The sequence below is a fragment of the Gracilinanus agilis genome, chromosome 3, assembly GCF_016433145.1.
Source record: "Gracilinanus agilis isolate LMUSP501 chromosome 3, AgileGrace, whole genome shotgun sequence".
Lineage (NCBI taxonomy): Eukaryota > Metazoa > Chordata > Mammalia > Didelphimorphia > Didelphidae > Gracilinanus > Gracilinanus agilis.
The window spans coordinates 251,789,639-251,811,528 of record NC_058132.1 but is presented as its reverse complement, the minus strand read 5'-3'; the positions used below and the strand labels follow the sequence as shown (position 1 = coordinate 251,811,528).

Here is a 21,890-nt window from a genome sequence, read left to right as displayed (position 1 = left end):
TGAGCTTATCATTTTAACTAGAAACTACTTTTTCAAAGTTACCAATGATTAGACAAACTAATGACCTTTTCTTGATCATTCCTCATCCTTTCTCAACCTCTCTTCAGTATTTGACCCTACTGACCACTTTTCTTCTCGAGATGGTCTCTTCTCTTGGGACCTTTTTTTTTATCTTCCTTTAACCTGTCTGAACAATACCTCTTGGACTCTTCTGTTGGAATTTCATACATGTCATGTCCACTAATTGCAAGTGATCCCAAGAATTTGTCCTCTTCCCCCTTCCCTCTATTATATCTTACTTAGTGATCTCATCAGCTTCTATAGATTCAATTATCATCTCTATGCAGATGATTCACAGATCACTACATCTAGCTTTAGTCTCTGTCTCCTGAGGTCCAATCCCACATTACCTTTTGGATACTTCAAACTGGATGTTTCATAAGTATATCAAACTCAACAAGTTCAAAACCAAATTCATTATCTGTCCCCCTTGAACCAATACTTCCTCAAAACTTCCCTATTACCACCACCATTTTATCATCTTTGACTCTCTCACTCATCTCATAGCAGTCACCAAATCTTGTTACTACTTCTTTCTCTAACAATATCTCTCAACTATGTCCCCTTTTCTCCATTCAAACAGCTATCCCACGCTGAAAGTATGAGATCAGGACTCAACACCTCTTGCCTGGACTACTGCAAAAGCCTTCTAATAGGTCTAACAACCTCAAATATTATTCCACTCCAGATTCATTTTCCATATATAGCTGCCAAAATACTTATCTCTAAAGTTTAGATTTGACTATGTCACACCCCTAATCGATAAATTCCATCAGCTTTCCATTACTTCCAGAAATATAAAATCTTTGACAATTAAACTCTTTACCACCTGGCTCCATCCTATGTTGCTATCTATTCTTATTATATTCAACTACTCTTCATGTACTATACAATCTACCCATACTAAGCTACTTACTAGTCCATATACAAGACATTACATTTCCTATAGAGTGGTTTTGCTTTGGCTATTCCAAATTCCTAGAATGTTCTCCCTCCTCCCAACCTCTGTGTCACATGATCTCTGGTACTTTTTCTTCAAGACTCAGGTCAAGCAATGCTTTTTCCAGTCCCTTCAGATGCTAGTGCCATAACTTCTAAGATTCCTTTACAGCTATTCTGCATATGTTCTGTTTATATTAGTCCACATAATGCTGTCTCTCCTATTTTGAGGTAAACTTCTGGTGGGCAGGGACTATATTTGCCTTTTAAAAATATATATATATATATTTAGCACAGTGCTTAATAGCTACTTGTCAATTAACTGATAAAAAATAATTGTATTCCTAAAATAAGAGACTACTACCTGAAACAATCTAAAAACAGTTTGTAGAATAATCAGAATTTCCTGTTGTTAAAAATGAAATTTATCCTAATTTCTTGATGCAAAAGGAGCTATAGATTCATAATCTATTTCTTTATGAGTAGATGTTCTAAAATAAGCCAATTCACTAATTCAAACAAATTCCTTAATATATCTGAGATCTACATTGATAAAGCACTGGTCAGCCTGTGAATTACTCCAATCCTTCTAGGAAAAGATTTCAAATACTTCAAGTAAAGTTATTTACTCATTCACAAACTCTGACCCAAAATTTTCACTACTGGGCATGGTGTATACCAAAATCAAGTAAAAGACAAAGAAAAGGTTCAATATATACTAAAATATTCGCACTAGCTCTTTTCAGTTGCAGCAAAAAGCAAAACTAAAATACAACTTAATAAAGCACATCCCATCCACTAGAGGGTGGCTGAATAAATTTTGGCATTTGAGTATTAATGCACTGTAAGAAGAATTTGGGGAAACATGGTGTGGTATAGGGAATATCCTAAATTCCCAAGATTAGATTTTCTTTAAAAAGAATTGAAACAGTAATCAAGATTTAAGTGGCTCAAGGGAATCTGGGCTTAGAGAGCCTCTTAGTAGCCTAGGTATAAAAAAACCAAGCCATCAGGAATCAGCAATTCATCATCCCAAAGACTTTTAACTGGTGGACTATCAAAAACATGGGGTTGAGAAAGCTATTTCTTACTGAATCAATGCTATACCTTTGTCAGTCATCCTTTTCCAATTATGACTAAATAAAGTGCCTTTTATAAACTATGGAATGCTTTATTCATTCTACTATCAACCTGAGCTACCAAACTGGCTTGAGTCAGGCCTGACCTACCATACATGGGAAGTTCTATATGGAATGATAAAAAATCATGTAAACAGAACCAGGAGAACAAGTACATATGAGTACAACAATGTAAATAAAAAACACAAGGCAGGAAATGAACTCAGAATGAATATAAGAAATAACCCATAAAATACAGAGATCAGATGATTATGGATGCTAAAAATGGAGACGTGGATTTAGTTACTATTTTGGTTGCTTTGGCTTGACTATTTTTTCTTTGGAGCACTGAGGGTGGGAGATAGGATAGATAAGAGATGCTTTCTTAAAATATGCATTAATAAGAACTTATATTAATAAGAGCTATGAATGGATCTAACCATTCTGGATGGCAATTTGGAACTAAGCCCTAAGGGTATTAAAAGACTGCCTGCTCTTTGATCTAGCCATACCACTTCTGTGTTTATATCCCAAAGAGATCATAAAGAAAAAGACATGTACAAAAATATTTATAGCCACACTCTTGGTGGTGGCAAAAAATTGGAAAACAAGGGGAAGTCCTTCAATTGGGGAATGAACAAATTGTGGTATCTGTTGGTGAATACTATTGTTCTCAAAGGAATAATGAACTGGAGGAATTCCATGTGAACTGGAATGACCTCCAGGAAGTGATGCAGAGTGAAAGAAGCAGAACCAGGAGGACATTGTACCCAGAGACTGATACTCTGTGGTAAAATCGAATGTAATGGGCTTCTCTACTAGCAGCAATGCAGTGATCCAGGACAATTTTGAGGATCTTATGAGAAAGAACGCTATCCACATTCAGAGGAAGAACTGTGGGAGCAGAAACACAGAAGAAAAACAACTGCTTGATCACATAAGGATATGACTGGGGATGTAAATCTAAACAATCTAAACAATCACCCTAGTGTAAATACCAAAAATATGGAAATAGGTCTTGATCAATGACACATGTAAAACCCAGTGGAATAGCAAATCATCTATGGGAGGTGGGGAGATGGGAGGGCAGAGAAAGAACATGAATCTTGTTACCATGGGAAAATATCCTAAATTAATTAAATAAAAATTTCCAAAAAGAACTTGAAAGAAATGATTACTTTTGTGTTTCAGAGTGGTTTATGACATGGAATGGAAAATGTACACTGGACTTCTATCAAGGGGATCACAGAGAACTTTTTTCTACTGATATCCAGAATGTTTTACTTAGAAACAGACAAGGATTACATAAGAGTTAGAATTATGTTTTAAGAATGATCCCATCATTCAAAATGTATCCTAGTGATATAAGATAAAGAAAACAAAGAGTGGTTAAAAGATAGTCACAACTTCTTTAATTGTATCAAGAGAGATAGCATAGTATAGTAGAGTGTGTTGAGCTTTCAGTCAAGAAAATCTGAAGTCAAAACCCTCAGAAATTGATCACTTCTTTAAGGGGTGGGGGTGAGTGACTTAATGCCTTCTCTAAACTTCACTTCCTTAACAAAGGGATAGCAACTAGACCTGCTATGGTACACTGATCTCCCAGTTTGTACCTTCTCTCTTAAACTTAAAAAATGTTAAGGAATATAAAGTGAAGGAGGGAACAAGGTAAGTAAACTATTCTCATCAATTGTTTACACTGAAATTTATTATAAAAATTTCTGGTTATATGGTCACATTAGAGTAATGGGGAGGAAGGAAGAATTTTTCATTTGTTTTGTTTTTAAATAATCTTTAACCTTACATCTTCAAATCAATACTAAGTATTGGTTCCAAATCAGAAGACTAGTAAGGGCTAGGCAATGGGGGTTACTTTGACCAGGCTTACATAGCTAGAAAGTGTCAGAGGCCACATTTGAACTCAAGACTTCCTGTTTCCAGGCATGGCTCTCTATCCACTGAACCATATTACTGTCCCTGTTCATTTTTTTGGCTTGTTTAGGTTGTTAAAAAGATAATTGGTGGTGGAGAAGATAAGAGCTATCAAATAATTGTAATGTGCACTTAGAGAAAGTGTTTACAGAATGAAAAAAAAAGTAACAGCAACATTGTTACACAAAATTACTTGTAACCTCTGTGGGAAAGGACAAAACAGAAGGGAACTAAAAAAGAGGAAATGAAAAAACCAAATTAGCAACATTAGAATCTATACCCAGATGATCAGAGAAAAGTCACCTGAAAGGCATGTGGAAGGTTTGAAGAGGAGAAGCTCAGTTTTCTTTTTATGATAGAACTCTTTGGAAGTTCAGCTGACTCCAATGATCAGATAACTTTTAAAAATAATGTTTTTCAATATATAAAATAAAATGTGTGAGAATAAAAGGAAACCAATTACACTGAAATAATCATCAAAATATTTAAAAATACAAAAGAATTTCATAGACTACAACTCCACAAGTTGAAATAGGGAAAAATAATGTTAAGGAATGTGGCTAACAAAAAGTTTGGATATGAAATTTTTTCTATTCCTCAAAATAAGGTAGTAGCATGTAAGTGGAATTACTGCTTCACAAATAGTGTGGAAGTTAAATTTGTGAATATGTAAATCCCAAAAATAAACCCTACAAAGGTCAACTCCTCCCTAACTCTGTCAATAATAAATGAGGATATAGGGAGAAAAGGGCTTATTTTTTTTCCCAGAAAAAAGGAAGTAAAAAATTTAGAATCTTCAAAGGTTTCAAAGGTGCTAGTTGGTCAACTATATTTAACATTTTAAAAATATATTTAACTTCAATCTCTGTTTGCCTCAGTTTTAACAACTATAAAATGGGGTTAACAATAAGCATCTATCTCCCAGCATTGTGGTGAAGATCAAATGAGATAATATTTGAAAAATTCTTATCAAAATGCATGACACATAGTAAGTACTATATAAATGTTAGATATAATTATCATCATTATTTACAAAAAAAAAAGAAGTGGAAGAAAAATAAATTAAGTATAATTTTTAAAAGGAACCAAAGAAAAAACAACCTAGGACTCTGGGCCCCAGGATAATCAACAAATATTAATTCAGTGCAAGACTACATGTAAATCATTCAACCATGTTTTAAGTTTTTTGAAACAAATACTAGACCAGATGACTTTCTAAACGTTTGTGATTTTGTCAAAATCTGCGTATATATATATAAAAGCTATCTAGTTGGCACAAACGTTTAAAAAATACATCATCAAATCAAGCAGAATTTTCACATCTACCCTTAACTTAGGTTGGGATATCAAGTAAAAAAATGATTACTCTGTATCCAAGAACATGTTTCATTCCTACTATAATGGTAAAACATTTAACAGCACACCGCTACCACCACTACTATTACTAGAATATTTACAAATAAGAAACCTATTCAAGATACCAAATAATATTTCACAAATTTTTACGTTGTGGCATTCTTTTAAAAGTAAAAATAATTATTCCCTCATAGAAAAAGCAAAAAAAACATTTAATATGGAAAATCCCAATTGGAATGGGCAAAGATTTGAATCAATTCCCAATCCGAGTCACTAAAAGACACTAAAAGCAGAGATTCTGAAATTCCTCTGGTTGCCAAAGCCTTCATTCTAAAACAGAATTGCCAAGGAATGTTTTTCTAAAAAAAGATAAGAGAATTAATAGTTTGTTTGGGGCTTATATTGCTTTTAAAGCTAAGCTATCAACTATCACCTTCCTTCCTAGGTAGAACTATTTTTATACTACTTGCATACAATGCTCACATGTGATCACTGGTAATGTTCAGAAAAGTAAAATGAAACAAACTTACAATTGTGGTAAATTAGGTCTAACAAAAGGATCATTTTCTGCTCCATTGACAGCTTTGTTTTTCCTTTGTTTTGGTTCAGAATTGGTAGAGGGTGCCTGAGAATTATTAGTAGTTGGTGGTTTTCTCTTTGCCAGGAGTTTTCTTTGCCTTTCAATATCCTCCCTCTGTTGATTCACCCATTCTTGTTGTCTGTCAACAAAAGAAATAAAATTATGACACTCTTCTATAGATTTATAAAATTAAAAATGGTGAAATATGGCATGCCAAGGCCATCATATAAATGAATATCACATTTCAGTGTAAAAGTAAGAAATGAGTTTTTATCAGCATTTCAAACTATTTTACTGCCACCTTTGTTAGGTTTTTAAATTTGTTATGAAACATTATGCTGATAGTTATTTAAAACAAAAAGTGGTTGATGGTTTCATTAAAAGAGCAAAGGAATCATCTTGACCAGTGATGGGCAAACTTTTTAAAGAGGGGGTCAAAGGAAAGGAAATGCTCATCTGTCAGTCTGTTTCTAAGGCAACTCTTTTGAAGGTTCATTGTATTGTATCCTACTCATTGTATTCCTCAGATTAGAGGAATAATGTCACTCGTCTGGGATGGAACATTTCAGGGTGCCACATCTGGCTCGCGGGCCATAGTTTGCCCATCACTGATCTTGACCCTTCCTTCTATTCTTTAAACAAATGCTATGTCTTATTGATTCTAACTTTTCAATTTACCTCTTACTAGACCCTTTTCTGACTCTCACAATTGCCATGACAGTTTTGGGCTCTCCTGCTTTCTTGCTATTTCAAATGCCTTTTCACTGGTCTCCTGACTTCTAGTTTCTATTTTTTCTAATAATCACTCTAAATGCCAAGGTCATCTTCCTAATGCATTAACCCCAATCAAGTTACTGCTCCTTTAGTGGTTTTTAATGCCAACCAAGTAAAAGTTAAAATATTCATTCAAGGTCTTCCAAAATCTGGCATGTTCTACCCCTTTCTAGCTTTACTACAATGTTACTTTTCCCCAACATATTTTATAATCCAGAGGATTAGGACTATTTACTGTTCCCCTTGAACAAATTCTATTCTTTTCCTCCCTGCCTTTAGACTCCCTTTAGTAAAAAGTGGTTGCATTCAGGTCTATACTAATCTCCCGAACTGCCTAGTGAAATCTAATCATTCTTCTCCAGTTCAAATACTGCTTCTACCAGTTTTCTTTAATTTCACCCCAAATCTCACTGAAAATTATTTCTCTCCTGAATTTAAAATATTTTATATATATATTTTATATCATAGTTAGTTGGCTAATGTCTTATGTTTCTTTGTGGCTTGCTATGGGCAAGAACTAACTTAATATTTTGCACATACTAGGTGTTTAATGTTTGCTGAATAAAAAGGGGGAAAAAGGAAAATGCTTTTTTCAAAATAGTTATCCAAAAGTATAAACACAGGAAGTGGATATAGTTTATCCTTTTAAATTGGCCTTCAAATTTTCCCCTCTGTAATACATTTTAAGTAATTTTGATAGATATGAAGCAACAGGAATGATTTTTAAAATAGTTTTGATAACTTAATGCTGCCCAAGATTATAAATAAGTAAAAAAAATTAGAATTCCAAAATTATTTTGTAAATAACTTACTACTTTCAAATTATAGCTTACTGAGTTAATATGACTTTAAGAAACATCTCTATTTTGTAAACATTAAATGAGGGACAATAGCAATTTATCCAGAAAAGAATATAAATGATGAAAGTTTTAACTTTCTACTGCCTACCTCCTTTCTCTTAGTACAAAGATATAAAAATCATTATTGTTCAGTTACTTTAATTCTGATAATAGCAAACTAATGTAGAACATACATTTTTGGTCCTTCCTAGAGACACTGCTAAAATTTTAGTGGGAATCATAATTTTAAGTTTTCAGTCAAAATTTGTAATGTACAGTATTTAATTCAGAATCTCTATAGGAGGCAGTAGGATCTGAACTCCCTAGCTATATTTCTGTTTTAAAAAAATCATTGGCTTGTAAATTATATCACCTGCATAGCATGTAACATGCTGAAAGGTAAGGGAGAAAAGCTTGAAAGTTGTAAGGATATCAGGGTGTTACCTTTAGGCTAAGAGTGATTATGCATGGCCTGCTAATATTGCTGACATTTTCTATTTCCTATAGAATCCTAAAGATGCCTGGCAGGCAGAAAATCAACACAGATTTTTGGTTTTAGGTATATGAACAAATGGCTCCCCAATTTACCCCTAACAGCTATCATTCAGCTCCAAAACATGCTTAAGTTTTTAAAATTCCTTGTTTCAAAGTAGATGACTACATAATAATGTAATTAAATAATTAATACTGGATAATGTGCTCCCTCTCTGTCTTTCATTCAGCATAACATAGATTTAGGTTAAATAGTAATAGCAAAATGGAGGATCAAGGATGGATAAAAGATTTTAAAAATCACTGTTATATGAAAATTCTTGAATGGAAAGTTATATTCTCCTCTTCCTGATCCTCCAAAATAAAATCTAAAAGCCAAGTCAGATTACATTACAGGGAATCACATTCAAAACCACACATCATCTTCAGAACATAAAATAAATGTTAATCAAGAAGTTTGCTAAAGCTAAAATTGAAATCCAATACCTATGTTTACATTTAGTTGTCAATTGTGCAGAATAATTAAATCTTGCTCACATCAAAAATTTACATTTTTTTCAAAAGTTAGTTAAAAATAAATGAGGCCTCCTCATTTTACAAAGGCTTCAGAAGTCAGTATTCTAAATTGAGTTAACTCATTAAAGAAGCATTGTACTGAATTCCATCAGTTCACAAAAGCAATGAGAAAGAATATGTAAAGAAAGTAATTTTAAAAGCCTTAATAACAAAGTCTCCCATAGTACTGGGAATTTTAAAAACAAGAATGACTAACTTCACAAGATTCTGAAAGGCAAAACCATCTGTCCATTGTTCAGTAAATGAAGCACCATGTCTAACTGTGGTAAAATGCCCAAGGCGTAGTCTGTCTTGCATACTCTTCTCCCTGCTTGCCAGTTTTTCTTGTGTGCTCTGAAGAAAAAAAATTAATAACTTAGTTTAAAATTAAAAAGCTCACAACAGTAGTAAAGATGGGAAAGAGAAGTTTAACTTTAACTTACCTTTTCTATTAAAAGTTTCTTACTCATTGAAATGCATTTATTTAATCTTTCTTTGTATTTTTCAAGTAATTTTTGCTGTTCGTCTATTTGACGTCTAAGATCACAGTTAGCCTAAAACATACACAGGAAATGTAAAAAAAAAATGCATGAAAAAACATATAATTTTAACACTACTACATAATGTACCTAAAGGGAAAAAAATAGTATTGAAATATCATAGCTATAGCTATATGTGTGTGTATATATATGCATGTTTGTATGTTCCTGACTCATTCAAGATTTCCTTTCTACATGGATTCAAAATGAAGATTTTCTATATTAAAAGGTTTGTAACAGGCAGGGCAAATTGAGATTCACTCTCCTGGTATGGTAACTTTAGGGGTGAGAGTGAGGTATTACATCTACAGCAGGTATTCTTAATCTTTTTGTGTGTCATGGATATCTTTGGCAATCTAGTGATGTCTGCTGACCTCTTCTCAGAATAATATTTTTAAATGCAAAAAATGAAACAAAAATGATTACAAACGTAACCAATTTTACTAAAAGATAGTTATTAAAATACGTATATTTTAAAACTCCAACAAATTCAAGGACTCTTAAGTTAAAAATTCTTTAATTAAAAAAACAAAACTCAATCTACATTACTGTACCGTGAGAATTAATGTTCCAAATGATGAACCTGATATACTGTCAGATCAAAGATTTAACCTTTAATATGCATAATAAAGAATTGGATAATAAATACTTCTTTAAAGCTTCATTCCCCTTAATAGTAAACCTAGATTTTCCCTATCTTCCCAAATGAAGGTTATTTCAGATTTCCCCTATCACACGCCAAAAAATAAGGCCGAGAAGGGGCACAATATTTCTTGCTGGCTTTAAGGCTACCACTCCAATGAAAACTCTCAATAATATCTCTCTTCTTTTGAAATCCATACCATTTGTAATAGTCAATAAGCTTTTAGAAAGCACCTGGAGCTGGAAATACAAAGAGAGGACCAAGAATCTGAAGTACAGAAGACAATCCTTGCCCTTGAGCTCACATTAATGTATCAGTCTCTCCTAATCCATTTCTGCAACTCTCCAAAACATTATTTATTCCACCTTGCTCAAAGAATGACTAGGACACCAGTTCCATTCTTTTCCTCTTCTCCAACCCCTACTATAATTCAGTGACTTAACATTCATTCCAATATCTCTTTCAACACCCTGGCCTTAACACACTGTGGAAGAGTTAATATATATAGCTTAAAAAGTTCTCATAGATGTACTATGTATTCTGGTTCTGATTTTTATTATTTCTGAAGGCACAAACCAATTAACTTCAGTTTTATCATCTGTAAAAATGAGAGCAGCACCTGTATGGCAGCAGCATACATTTCCATTCCATTTTAGTCATTCTTGATTATGGCCATATCACTTGATCTATCATTAACTTTCTTGATTTCTAAAACTTTTAAGATCATAACTTCCCACACCAATCCATCTCTCCTAGTCATTCCCGCTTGCTGAATTTGCTTTTCACATTTACCAGACCTTCAGTCCATCAAGATCCTCCTAACTCCATTTGCCTTCTCAAAACTAGAAGACATGGTATTTCATGCCAATGATTCATCCAAGAATATACTGCTCCCATTGTTTTTCACTATATATCAACTCGTAGTTTTTTTTTTCCTTTTTTGCTCTAACTTCTTAAATGGCAATGTCATAGATAGCTCAATGTCACATAATGGATGGCTCTAACATCACTGCAAATTCATACTAATTATTCTTAGATTCAGGGAAGGCTAAAAAGCTAGATTGACCCTCAAAGATCATTTAATCCAATTTTTTCCCTTTAAATAAGAGGGAACTGAAATGAGTTGCTCAGGTCAATGGAAAAGTCAACACATCCTTATTTCCCAATGAAATGCTTTTTTCCCACTACACTTCTCTTATCTGAAGTACTCCAAAATTGATTCACTCATCTCTTACTAATTTGTCATCCCTCTTCTCAAAAGTCATTACAAATTTTCCTCAGTCTTAACCAACACTTAATTCTATTTGTATTAAATGCCATTTCAGCAGATAACCCTATCTACTACTTTACTGAGAATGTAGAAAAGTCAGTTCATGAAATTCCTTAACTTTCTTTTTAACCTAAAGTTTCGACTGTTCATCACCCACTTTGTTTCCATCTCAAGTAGCCTTATTTCTTCCCAAGGACAATCAATACCTTTACCACCCATGGCATTCCATCTCCTCTCTGACTCTGCTTCATGATCCTCTCATATTATTTAATCTCTCTCCTGGTTCCTTTCCATAGCCTATAAGCATGTTTAAGTTTTCCCACAGTAAAAGAAAACATTTTGCTCAACCCTGCTACTCCATTAAATCCTTATATTCTCTCTCTCTTGCTTCTATCCTTCTCCAGTCTACACTAGTTACCTCCATTTCCTCATCTTCCACGTGTTCCTTAATGCCTAACAATCAGGCTTTTATTCCTACCACTATGACACTATTCTCTCTGATGTCACCAATGACCTGCTAAATGCCAAATCCAATGGTATTTGCTCATACTGTCAACAATAACTGGAATACAACCATTAGTGAATTTTCTATTAAAATCCTACGTATCAATTATGACCCAATTAAAATATTCTGATCTTCCTAGCTCTAAATAACTCCTTCCTTTTTGCTACCCCAGCATTTTGCTTGTATATCTCTTATGGAACGCCAATAAATTATTTTTGTATACATGTCAAATGCCAACAAGATTCTTACCTTCTTAGAGGTAGGAATCTACTACTCATTCATTTTTTTAATGCACTTGATCTATCATCATCTTAAATATTAGGTGCTCAACAAATGTCTGTTAAATATAAAAAATACACATATCTTTCGATAAACATTTAAAAAGACTCTTCCCTTTCCCTCAACAAAGTGTATTTAATGGCATATTGATATCACTATATTTTTACCAAAAAGACAACTTAATCAAGTTATTCAGTCTAAAGGACCTCCAAAATCTAGCTACAATCTATTCTCATCTTTTTGCTTCCTAGGTTCTGTGTAATTAGAATTTGCTCCCCAGGACTCTCCTTCTCAGCATCTAATTTATGTATTTAGCTACGTGCTAACATAGGGAGGATATATTTTGGCGTAGCCCTGCCTTTCTCTCTCCTCTCCTGGGAAGGCAGTTATAGAGGCTGGGTGAGAGCCAGGCAGGAAAATTTTACCCATGTGTTTTTACTCAGGCTTTTTTTTTTTTTACTTTTATTCTTTTATTTCTTCTACTTCAAGTGATTACTAAAAAAATCTTATAAAATATGATACTTGGATATTAATTTAAATCTTACAGTTCCTAGTGGTGGTTATTTGAAGTTGATATATTATCCTCCAGCTTTTAATCTATGATCTTTTAATATATATGGACCACACTCACAAACACTGAAGACTGAATATATATGGCTTAAGAAATGGTCAAGTTCACAGAAAATGCAATTCCTTCGATCTCATTCCAACTTTTGAGAAGCCAATCCATTAGGATGGGGTTGGGATTTAAGGCAACTCTCAGAATGTTTAATTTCCAAAGAAGATCCAAAATAACCTTCAGGTTACAGTTTGAGGTAGCAAAGACTTGTAACTCCAAGGTGAGATGATTCCATGAATCATAGTTCACCCTCAGAAGAATGAATTAACAGTCCTGAAATGACAAGGGAACAATGAAGCAGCAACAGAAGTAGAATTGGGGAATCTTTTCTAATATCATTTGGAAGGAGAGAAGATGACTAGGGCTAGGACAGGAAAATTATAAAGTCTTCTCTCCCTGAAACCCAGTATGACAAAACAAGATAAGTTTTAAAGGGGAAATGACCACAGTAATTAACTAATTAGATACTAAATTGCAAAGTTGGTATGTGAACCCAGGTCTTTGGCTTCAAAATCCAGGGTTCTCACTGTGACATTGTGAAACTGTGTTCCTACAGAAAATTATCTTCCTCATACTATAATTCTATCAAATAGTGATTTACTTGAAGAACCTTTTATAAACTACAAATAGACCTGGCAAAATTAAAAGGAGGGACGTCATATTCAATATTAAACGGATGGTTTTATTCCTCTGAAGTACCCCTCCTATTCCCTTTTGATAGCAGTACTAGTTGAGTAATGTCTGATTCTTCATGACCTCATTTGGCATTTTCTTGGCAAAGATCATGGAATGGTTTGCCATTTCCTTCTCTAGTTATTTTATAAATAAGTAACCAAAGCAAACAAGGTTAAGTGACTTGCCCATAGTCACATAGCTAATAAGTGTATGAGACCAGATTTGAACTCAGGAAGATGAATCTTCTTGATTTTAAACCCCATGCTCTATCCTCTGTGCCACCTAGCTGCTCCAATACAATATTAGTATTTATATATTTTGTTATAATCTTTAATTTATGATAGCTCTAAAGCCAAATCCTAAATGCCTTTAAAATAGACATTTTGGCAGCATAAACTTCTGTTATATGTTTTGGTTCATATGTGTTTGCCAATCTTAAGGGCCATTGATACTCCTTTCACCATTTATATTAAATACTGAGGGGATTTTATTGAATTCCAAATACTAAGGTTCCACAATTATTGTTAATGAGACTAGATTGAGATGACAATGAAATCTATACAATTTCATATCTATCCTACTTTCTATTTTATTTATGAATTCTAAATGAGGATGATGTGACATAGGGTAGGATTGATGCCAACTGATCTGGAGGAATTTTTTCATCTCAACAGTTTTTAACTATTTTATAAGGAATATTAAACAATTTTCTTGTGAGGAGGTGAAGGGAGGAAGGGAGAAGGAAGGATGGATGGATGGGAGAAAGGAGAGAGGAAGGTAGAGGAAGGGAAAGGAAGATAGCAGTCCCCAGCTTGACCAGAGCCCTTCAGGGCTCAAATAAAAGATCAGAAAGCAACTTAGGGTTTAGAATAGCTAGGTTTTATTTAGATTAGGTAGGGAAAGAGGGTCTCCTCTGCCTACAGGGTAGTGAGAGTCCAGGATGAGAGAGGTTCAGTTAGCCTCTGGGTTGGAGAGAGCAGAGAGCCTCCAGGATAGTGCCAGAGAAAAGGTGCCAAACTTTCTAGGACACCTCCCACAAAGGAAGTGGGAGGTGTCAGGGGAAGTTGTAGCAGGGAGTCCTGGAAGTTGTAGTGTCCCAGGACTTACAATAATTTTAAATGCCACATTTTATAACTTTACTTATGACAAATAAGCTCATATTTAAAGCAGGTACAATATCTAAGAGCAAGATTTGAATTTTAATTCTGCTTTAGATGTTTACTAACTGTGTGATCATGGGCAAATTGCTTAACCTCTCTTAGCTTTGGTTTTTCAATCTCTGCAGAAGATATTGACACAAAAACTGTAATTATCTTAACGATGATAAGTTTTCATCATAAGACTGCAAGGCAAATGACCAAATAACATAAAATGATTTCCTTTAAAATCATGATGAAACCAGCTCCTCAGATACCTTAATCTACCACTTCTAGAAGAGCTGGTGAACATGGAATTCTTATCCAAAACCAACCAGGGGAAATTGGAGGAAATGAATTTTATTAATCTTGACATTCTTATTTTGAATAAAACCATAAGAGGGGAGTTGTAGTTAAACAAAAAGATAGCTCAAAGTTTTTCTTGGGAGAGATAAAAAACAAGCCAGGAGAATAGGTGTTATCATGCATCCAAAGAAAGTCAAATTAATAATTTTATAGGACATTTGGTGTTCTTTTACTGTAATGTTCATAAGGATTTGCAAGACTATCATTAAAATAATAGCAGCTTATACACTAACTGCTGCTGCAGTTAGATTAAAAGGTACAAGAATTCTAGAACTCATTAAGATCCTTCAAATTAAATCAGCAAATATTATGATATTGGTGTTTCAACACAAAGATGGGAATAGGTGAGGGTGGTGAAAAATATTTTGGAAAACAGGAATCAGGGAAAAGGAGAGAACGCAATGACATACAGATTATTTAGAAGCCTTGCTCCATAAATAATATTTAAGAAAAACATTTGGGGGCAGCTAGGTAGCTCAGTGGATTGAGAACCAGGCCTAGAGACAGGAGGTCCTAGGTTCAAATCCAGCCTCAGACACTTCCCAGCTGTGTGACCCTGGGCAAGTCACTTGACCCCCATTGCCTACCCTTACCAATCTTCCACCTATAAATCAATACACAGAAGTTAAGGGTTTAAAATTAAGAAAAAAAAAAAAAAGAAAAACATTTGAAGGTACTCAAGTGCAAGCATGCAATAACATCACACAAAAAAAGTTGTATTTTAAAAGACCAGAAATGTCTCATTACTGATGTAGGCATCAGACTTGAATCAGCTGTCTGTGTAACGTCAGACCACTTATTAGGGCAAAGGGCCAAATTAATGCAAAAATGAGAAAAAAAGAATGAATATAAGAAAATATAATGTATGTAATGGAAGAATTTCAACCTGACTTATTTAGACATTTTACTGATGACAAAACATAGGTTATGTACAAAGGGGCTGACAAAAATTACAATAATTTCATTTAGTTCAACTTTCATGAATCAAGAGCCATAAGGACTTCAAAAGATAATAAAAAGGACTTGAGTAAACAAAGGCTTAACTTATTTGACAAGCAGAGAAATATGGTAACTAAGGGCAACATTAATTTAGAAAATAAACTTACTTATAAAATCTTAGGGAGAAAAGCAGTTTAAAAATAAGCTTAAGGAAAGCATGAAGAGCTGACTCTGGAGGTATTTAAGAATGAATCTAGGGGGCAGCTGGGTGGCTCATTGCACTGAGAGTCAGGCATAGAGACAGGAGGTCCTGAATTCAAATCTGGCATCAGACACTTCCTGGGCAAGTCATTTAAACCCCATTGCCTAGACCTTACCACTCTTCTACATAGTACTGGTTCTAAGTTAGAAGGTAAGGGTTTAAAGGGTTTTAGGCTTTTTAGGTTAAAGGGTTTTAAAGGAGCTTTTTTGGCTAATGGGTTTTAAGGGTTAAAAAAAAAAGAATCAATATAAAAGGAGAACAAATAGATTAATCTGCAAAGATTACAAACTCTCTTTTGATAATCAAGGAAAATGGGTCCCCACTACTTGGACTCTATTATCACAGCCCTAAAGGGGGTTCAACTGGCACTAAAATAATCAAAAACAGGAAAATCAGCAGACTAAGTGTATAGATACTACACGCTAAAGGTAAAAGTATTGAGGATATTGAGGTATTAATTTCACAAGAACACGGAGGAATAAATTCATGTGAAGAACGGAGAAGGGGGTACTGAACAGACAGACATAAATGCATTAACAACAAATTTGATGACAGCATTAGGAGACAAAAATACAATAGAGACTTTTGAAAATGATGTTCCACAGTAGATTTAAAAGAAATATGTAGTAAATGCAAGATCAAAGGAGAGCAGAGATAGCCTATGTGATTCCCTGATATTCCAGAGACATTAGGAGAAAGCAAGTCCCCATAATACTGTGTAGAGCCCATATGATAAGATTATGGGAGGGTACGTAGAAGAGTTAGATAGAATGGTTTATGATCTGCACTGCTGCAAGCAAAATCCACATGAATGAGATCATCAATTTGTTTTGAGTAGTTAAAAAACATGGATATGCTTTAATTTCTCTAGAAGCAGAATTATGATTTCTTCACTGGAAAAAGATTGTGCAGAGTATCAATAATGTCTGTATTATCTTAAAAAGCTGGGATTCCCAGCAGTATATTCCCTTAACTCCTTCGACCACTGTCACAGAAGAAAAAAGGTGTGAAGGAACAAAAGGAGAGCAGGGTCACCGGATAACAGAGTTCATGGAATAAGTGAAGTGTAAGAATACTAGAAAAGAAGGGGAAGAGGGGGGGCCACAATATGAAAGACTTAAAAAGCCAAATGAAGTATTTTAAATATGATACTGGAAGTGACAGAGAGCAATTGAGTTTGTTGAATAGAAGAGTTATAGAGTAGGACTATGCTAGAAACAACAATATCGAGGGCACTGGAGAGACTCCCAAGTTTCTTAAAAGCAAAAAGGATATCAAAGGAATGGGGAGAAAATTTTAGACTTTATTGTTATCCAAAAAAAGAAATGAGAGAATATCAAAAAATGGCCATGTTGGGTTAATTCTTTTAACCCAACATGGCCATTTTCCCATCACTGTAAAATTCCTATGAGCATAATCTACCCAAGCACAGGGGAGAATACTTGGTGGAAGTAAAACAAGGGATCGACAAGTTTTTGAAAATAATATTCTTAAAAAAGATTACATATTAATGACAATACTACCCAAATTAATCTATACAGTGCCATACCTATCAAATTACCAAAAAACTTTTTTATAGAATTAGAAAAAATATAACAAAATTCATCTGGACGAACAAGAGATCAAGGATATCAAGGGAACTAATGAAAAAAAAAAAAGTGAAGAATGGGGGCCTCGCAGTACCAGATCTTAAACTGTACTATAAGACAGTGGCCATCAAAACAATATGGTATTGGCCAAGAGACAGAAGGGTGGATAAGTGGAATATTAGGAGTAAATGACCTCAACAACCTAGTGTTTGATAAATCCAAATAATCCCAGCTTTTGGGACAACTCAGTATTTGACAAAAACTGCTGGGAAAACTGGAAACCGGTATGGGAAAAATTAGTTTTAGATCAACATCTTAAACCCAATACCAAGATAAATTCAAAATGGGTAAATGACTTCAATATAAAGAATGAAATCATAAATAAATTAGGTGAACGTAGAAAAGTATACCTGTCAGATCTGTGGGAAAGGAAGGAACTTAAGACCAAGCAAAAGATAGAGAACATTACAAAATGTAAAATGAAGGGTTATGATTATATCAAATACATGAAAAAGTGTTCTAAATCCTTCCTGATTAGACAAATGCAAATTAAAACAACACTGAGGTAACACCTCACACTTAGCCAAATGGCCAATATGTCAGCAAAGGAAAATGATAAATGTTGCAGGGGATATAGCAAAACTGGGACACTAATACACTGCTGGTGGAATTGTGAATTGGTCTACCATTCTGGAGGGCAATTTGAAATTATGCCAAGGGGCTTTGAATGCCAGCCCCTTGATCCTGCCATACCACTGCTGTGTTTGTACCCCAAAGAGATAATAAGGAAAAAGGCTTGTACAAAAATATTTATAGCTGCGCTTTGTGTTGGCAAAAAATTGGAAAATGAGGGGGTACACATCAATTGGGGAATGGCTGACCAAATTGTGGTATCTGATGGTGATGGAATACTATTGTGCTAAAGGAATGATGATCTGGAGGAATTCCATGTGAACTGGCAAGACCTCCAGGAATTGATGCAGAGAGAAAGGAGTAAAACCAGGAAAACATTGTACACAGAGGCAGATACAATGTGGTACAATTGAATGTAATTCAATTCTCTTTTCTACCAGTAGCAATGCAATGATCCAGGAAAATCCAGAGGAACTTATGAGAAAGAATGCTATCCACATCCAGAGAAAAAACTGTGGGAGCAGAAACGCAGAAGAAAAACATATGATTGATCATGTGATTCAATGGGGATATGATTGTTTTTTTAATCTTTAAATTTTATTTATTTAAATTAGAATATTTTTCCATGGTTACATGATTCATGCTTTTCTCCTCCCTTTCTTCCTTCTCCCTCCCATAGCTGACAAGCAATTCCACTGGATTTGAAGTGGGTAAATGAAACACATGGAGGAGGGGGCAGCTGGGTAGCTCAGTGGATTGAGAGCCAGGCCTAGAGACAGGAGGTCCTAGGTTCAAACCCGGCCTCAGACACTTCCCAGTTGTGTGACCCTGGGCAAGTCACTTGACCCTCATTGCCTACCCTTACCACTCTTCCACCTATAAGTCAATACACAGAAGTTAAGGGTTTAAAATTAAAAAAATAAAAAAATAAAACACATGGAGGAGTGGGAGATGAAGGAAGAATCAAGGGTAATTGCTTGACACACAGTAACACTAGAAATCTCACCAAACTCACAAATACAGGACTTGGGAATGGATGGTTCCCATTGAGAAGCAGCTGTCACTTCAGACCAACTCAGCCAAAGATTTCCCATTAAAAACCCTTTGGGTTGTGGAATGAAACAAGAGGAAGTTATAAAAACACAGTTTAATAGCTAATTTAAGAGTAAAAGATGTGGGAGAGGTCACACTACTCTAAATAACTATGGACAGACTACACGTAACACCTAGGGGAATCAATTTAGGGTTAAAAGTCTGAGTAATCCCTACACTAACACTATGGCAGGCAGCCAGGACACAAGGAAATAATAATGGGATCTCACACAGATGTTCTTGATCAGTAGCTCAAATTTATCAGTTAGTCTAAGAGAACAGATACCAGCCAAATAAATCCTCAGAGAAGTCAAGGAGTCTGATCTTGCTTGTCCACCAAACAAGACAGCTATTCTCAACCTGCTCTTCTAGATTTTGCTAGCTGAGATGTTGCAGATGTTGCTCAAGGCACAGAGATCCCCAAAATCCACAGGCTCTCTGGTCAGTGGCTATGACTTCTCCAACTCCTTCAAATCCTAACTTCCCTTATAGAGTCCTCTGTGTTCAGTCCCTTGCTGTGTTCCAGGTTGGAATTTTAGCTCCTGCCAGCATGCCTGGCTAAATCTCTAAATCTGCTTTTAGAGCCTATTTCCATATTATAGGTTTTACATGTATCATTGTTCAAAACCTATTTCCATATTATTCATATTTGTAATAGAGTGATCATTTAAAGTCAATAACCTATGATTGGGGTTTTGATGTTAAAAGATCACTCTATTGCAAATATGAATAACATGGAAACAGATTTTGAACAATGATACATGTATAACCCAGTGGAATTGCTTGTCGGTGTCAGGAGAGGGAAGGGAAAGAACATGAATCATGTAATCATGGAAAAATATTCTAAATTAAAAAAAAGATTACATCATTTATTTATAAAATTAAAAGGTACATTAAATATAGTTTATTGGCCAAAAGAGTATCTCATTCAGTATAGCAAAATACTATCTAAAAGGCGCTCCTCAAATAAATGATCTCCTATGCTTACTACGCATGATTCCTTAAAAAAATCAAATGAAAATAATTTGGTTAAATTAACCTCTGGTTATTACTATATCAGGATGCATAAAGCAAAAAAGATTTCTGCTTGTAAAAGATGCTTGCCACTTTAATAGAGGTTATTAAGGTCAGAAGTTAAAGGGAGATCCTTGTACACGGCGTGTTCCTTCAAATGTTTCTATTTATGACACTAAGCTAGTTGTATCGAGTACTTTAGAATGAGGTACATGATCACTCAAAAAAGTTTGGCCAAACAATTAAGAAAAAAAAAGTGGGTGGCTCAGTAGACTGAGAGCCAGGCCCAGAGACAGGAAGTCCTGAGTTCAAATCTGAATTCAAGACACCTTCAAGTCACTTAACCCCCATTGTTAGCCCTTACTGCTTTTTTGCCGTGGAATCAATACACAGTATTGATTCTAAGAAAGAAGGTATAGATATAGAATATTTATTGCCCAGACTCTGTTATTGAGTCAGATGGACAACTAGAAAGCTGGGCCATCAGTACTTCTTAGAGAGATACAACAAATGTACAAAATAATATTGCTCATTGTCAAAGCAAAGGAAAGCAATGTGGATCACTTTTGAGAATTTGCAATTGTTTTTATGACTCCAAACTTCTCCTTGAAGCTTATATCAACATTCTTCTTGTAGTATTTCATTGCTGCATGTGATAGAATACCAAAATCTTTGAAAGAATTACCATTATAAAGACAGTGGAGAGGAGCATGTGAACCTGTTAGTTGTCATCTAGTTGTTTTTCAATCTTGCCTGACTCTTCAGAACCCTCCACTTGGGTTTTCTTGGCAAAGGCATTAGAATGATGTACCTTTTTCTTCTCTAGCCCATTTTTTAAAAAACATTTATTAATATTCATTTTTTAATATGTTTACATGGTTCATGCCCCTACTTTCCCCTTCACCCCCCGCTCTACCCCCATCCATGGCCGACGCACATTTCCACTGGTTGTAACATGTGTTCTTGTTCAGGGCCTAGTTCCAAATTGTTGATATTTGCATTGGTGTGGTAGTTTCGAGTCCACATCCCCAATCATGTCCGCCTCAACCCATGCGTTCAGGCAATTGTTTATCTTCTATGTTTCCTCTCCTGCAGTTCTTCCTCTGAATGTGGGTAGCGTTCTTTACCATAAATCCCTCAGAGCTGTCCTGTGCCATTGCATTGCTGCTGGTACAGAAGTCCATTACATTCTATTTTACCACAGTATATCAGTCTCTGTGTACAATGTTGGCTCTGCTCCTTTCACTCTGCATCAATTCCTGGAGGTCTTTCCAGTTCATCTGGAACTCCTCCAGTTTATTATTCCTTTTACCACAATAGTATTCCATCACCAGCCTATACCACAATTTGTTCAGCCATTCCCCAATTGAAGGACATACCCTCATTTTCCAGTTTTTTGCCACCACAAAAAGCTCAGCTATAAATATTTTCGTACAAGTCTGTTTATCTATGATCTCTTTGGGGTACAAACCCAACAATGATATGGCTGGATCAAAGGGCAGGCATTCTTTTATAGCCCTTTGAGCATAGCTCCAAATTGCCAGCCAGAATGGTTGAATCAGTTCACAACTCCACCAGTAATGCATTAATGTCCCAATTTTGCCACATCCCCTCCAGCATTCATTACTCTCCCCTTCTTTCATTTTAGCCAATCTGCTAGGTGTGAGGTAATACCTCAGAGTTG

The 21,890-nt window shown here is 34.9% G+C and overlaps 1 protein-coding gene across 1 annotated transcript in view; it reads right to left on the bottom strand.

Annotated features, from left to right (window-relative positions):
- TLK1 (tousled like kinase 1) overlaps window positions 1-21,890 on the bottom strand; it is a 192,235-nt gene that overhangs the window by 38,870 nt on the left and 131,475 nt on the right. Inside the window, exons 9-11 of the mRNA XM_044669801.1 lie at window positions 9,089-9,199; window positions 8,863-8,999; window positions 5,936-6,124 (exon numbers count right to left, since the gene is read on the bottom strand). Of these exons, the coding sequence (XP_044525736.1) occupies window positions 5,936-6,124; window positions 8,863-8,999; window positions 9,089-9,199 (437 nt within the window). The remainder of the gene's footprint in view (window positions 1-5,935; window positions 6,125-8,862; window positions 9,000-9,088; window positions 9,200-21,890) is intronic.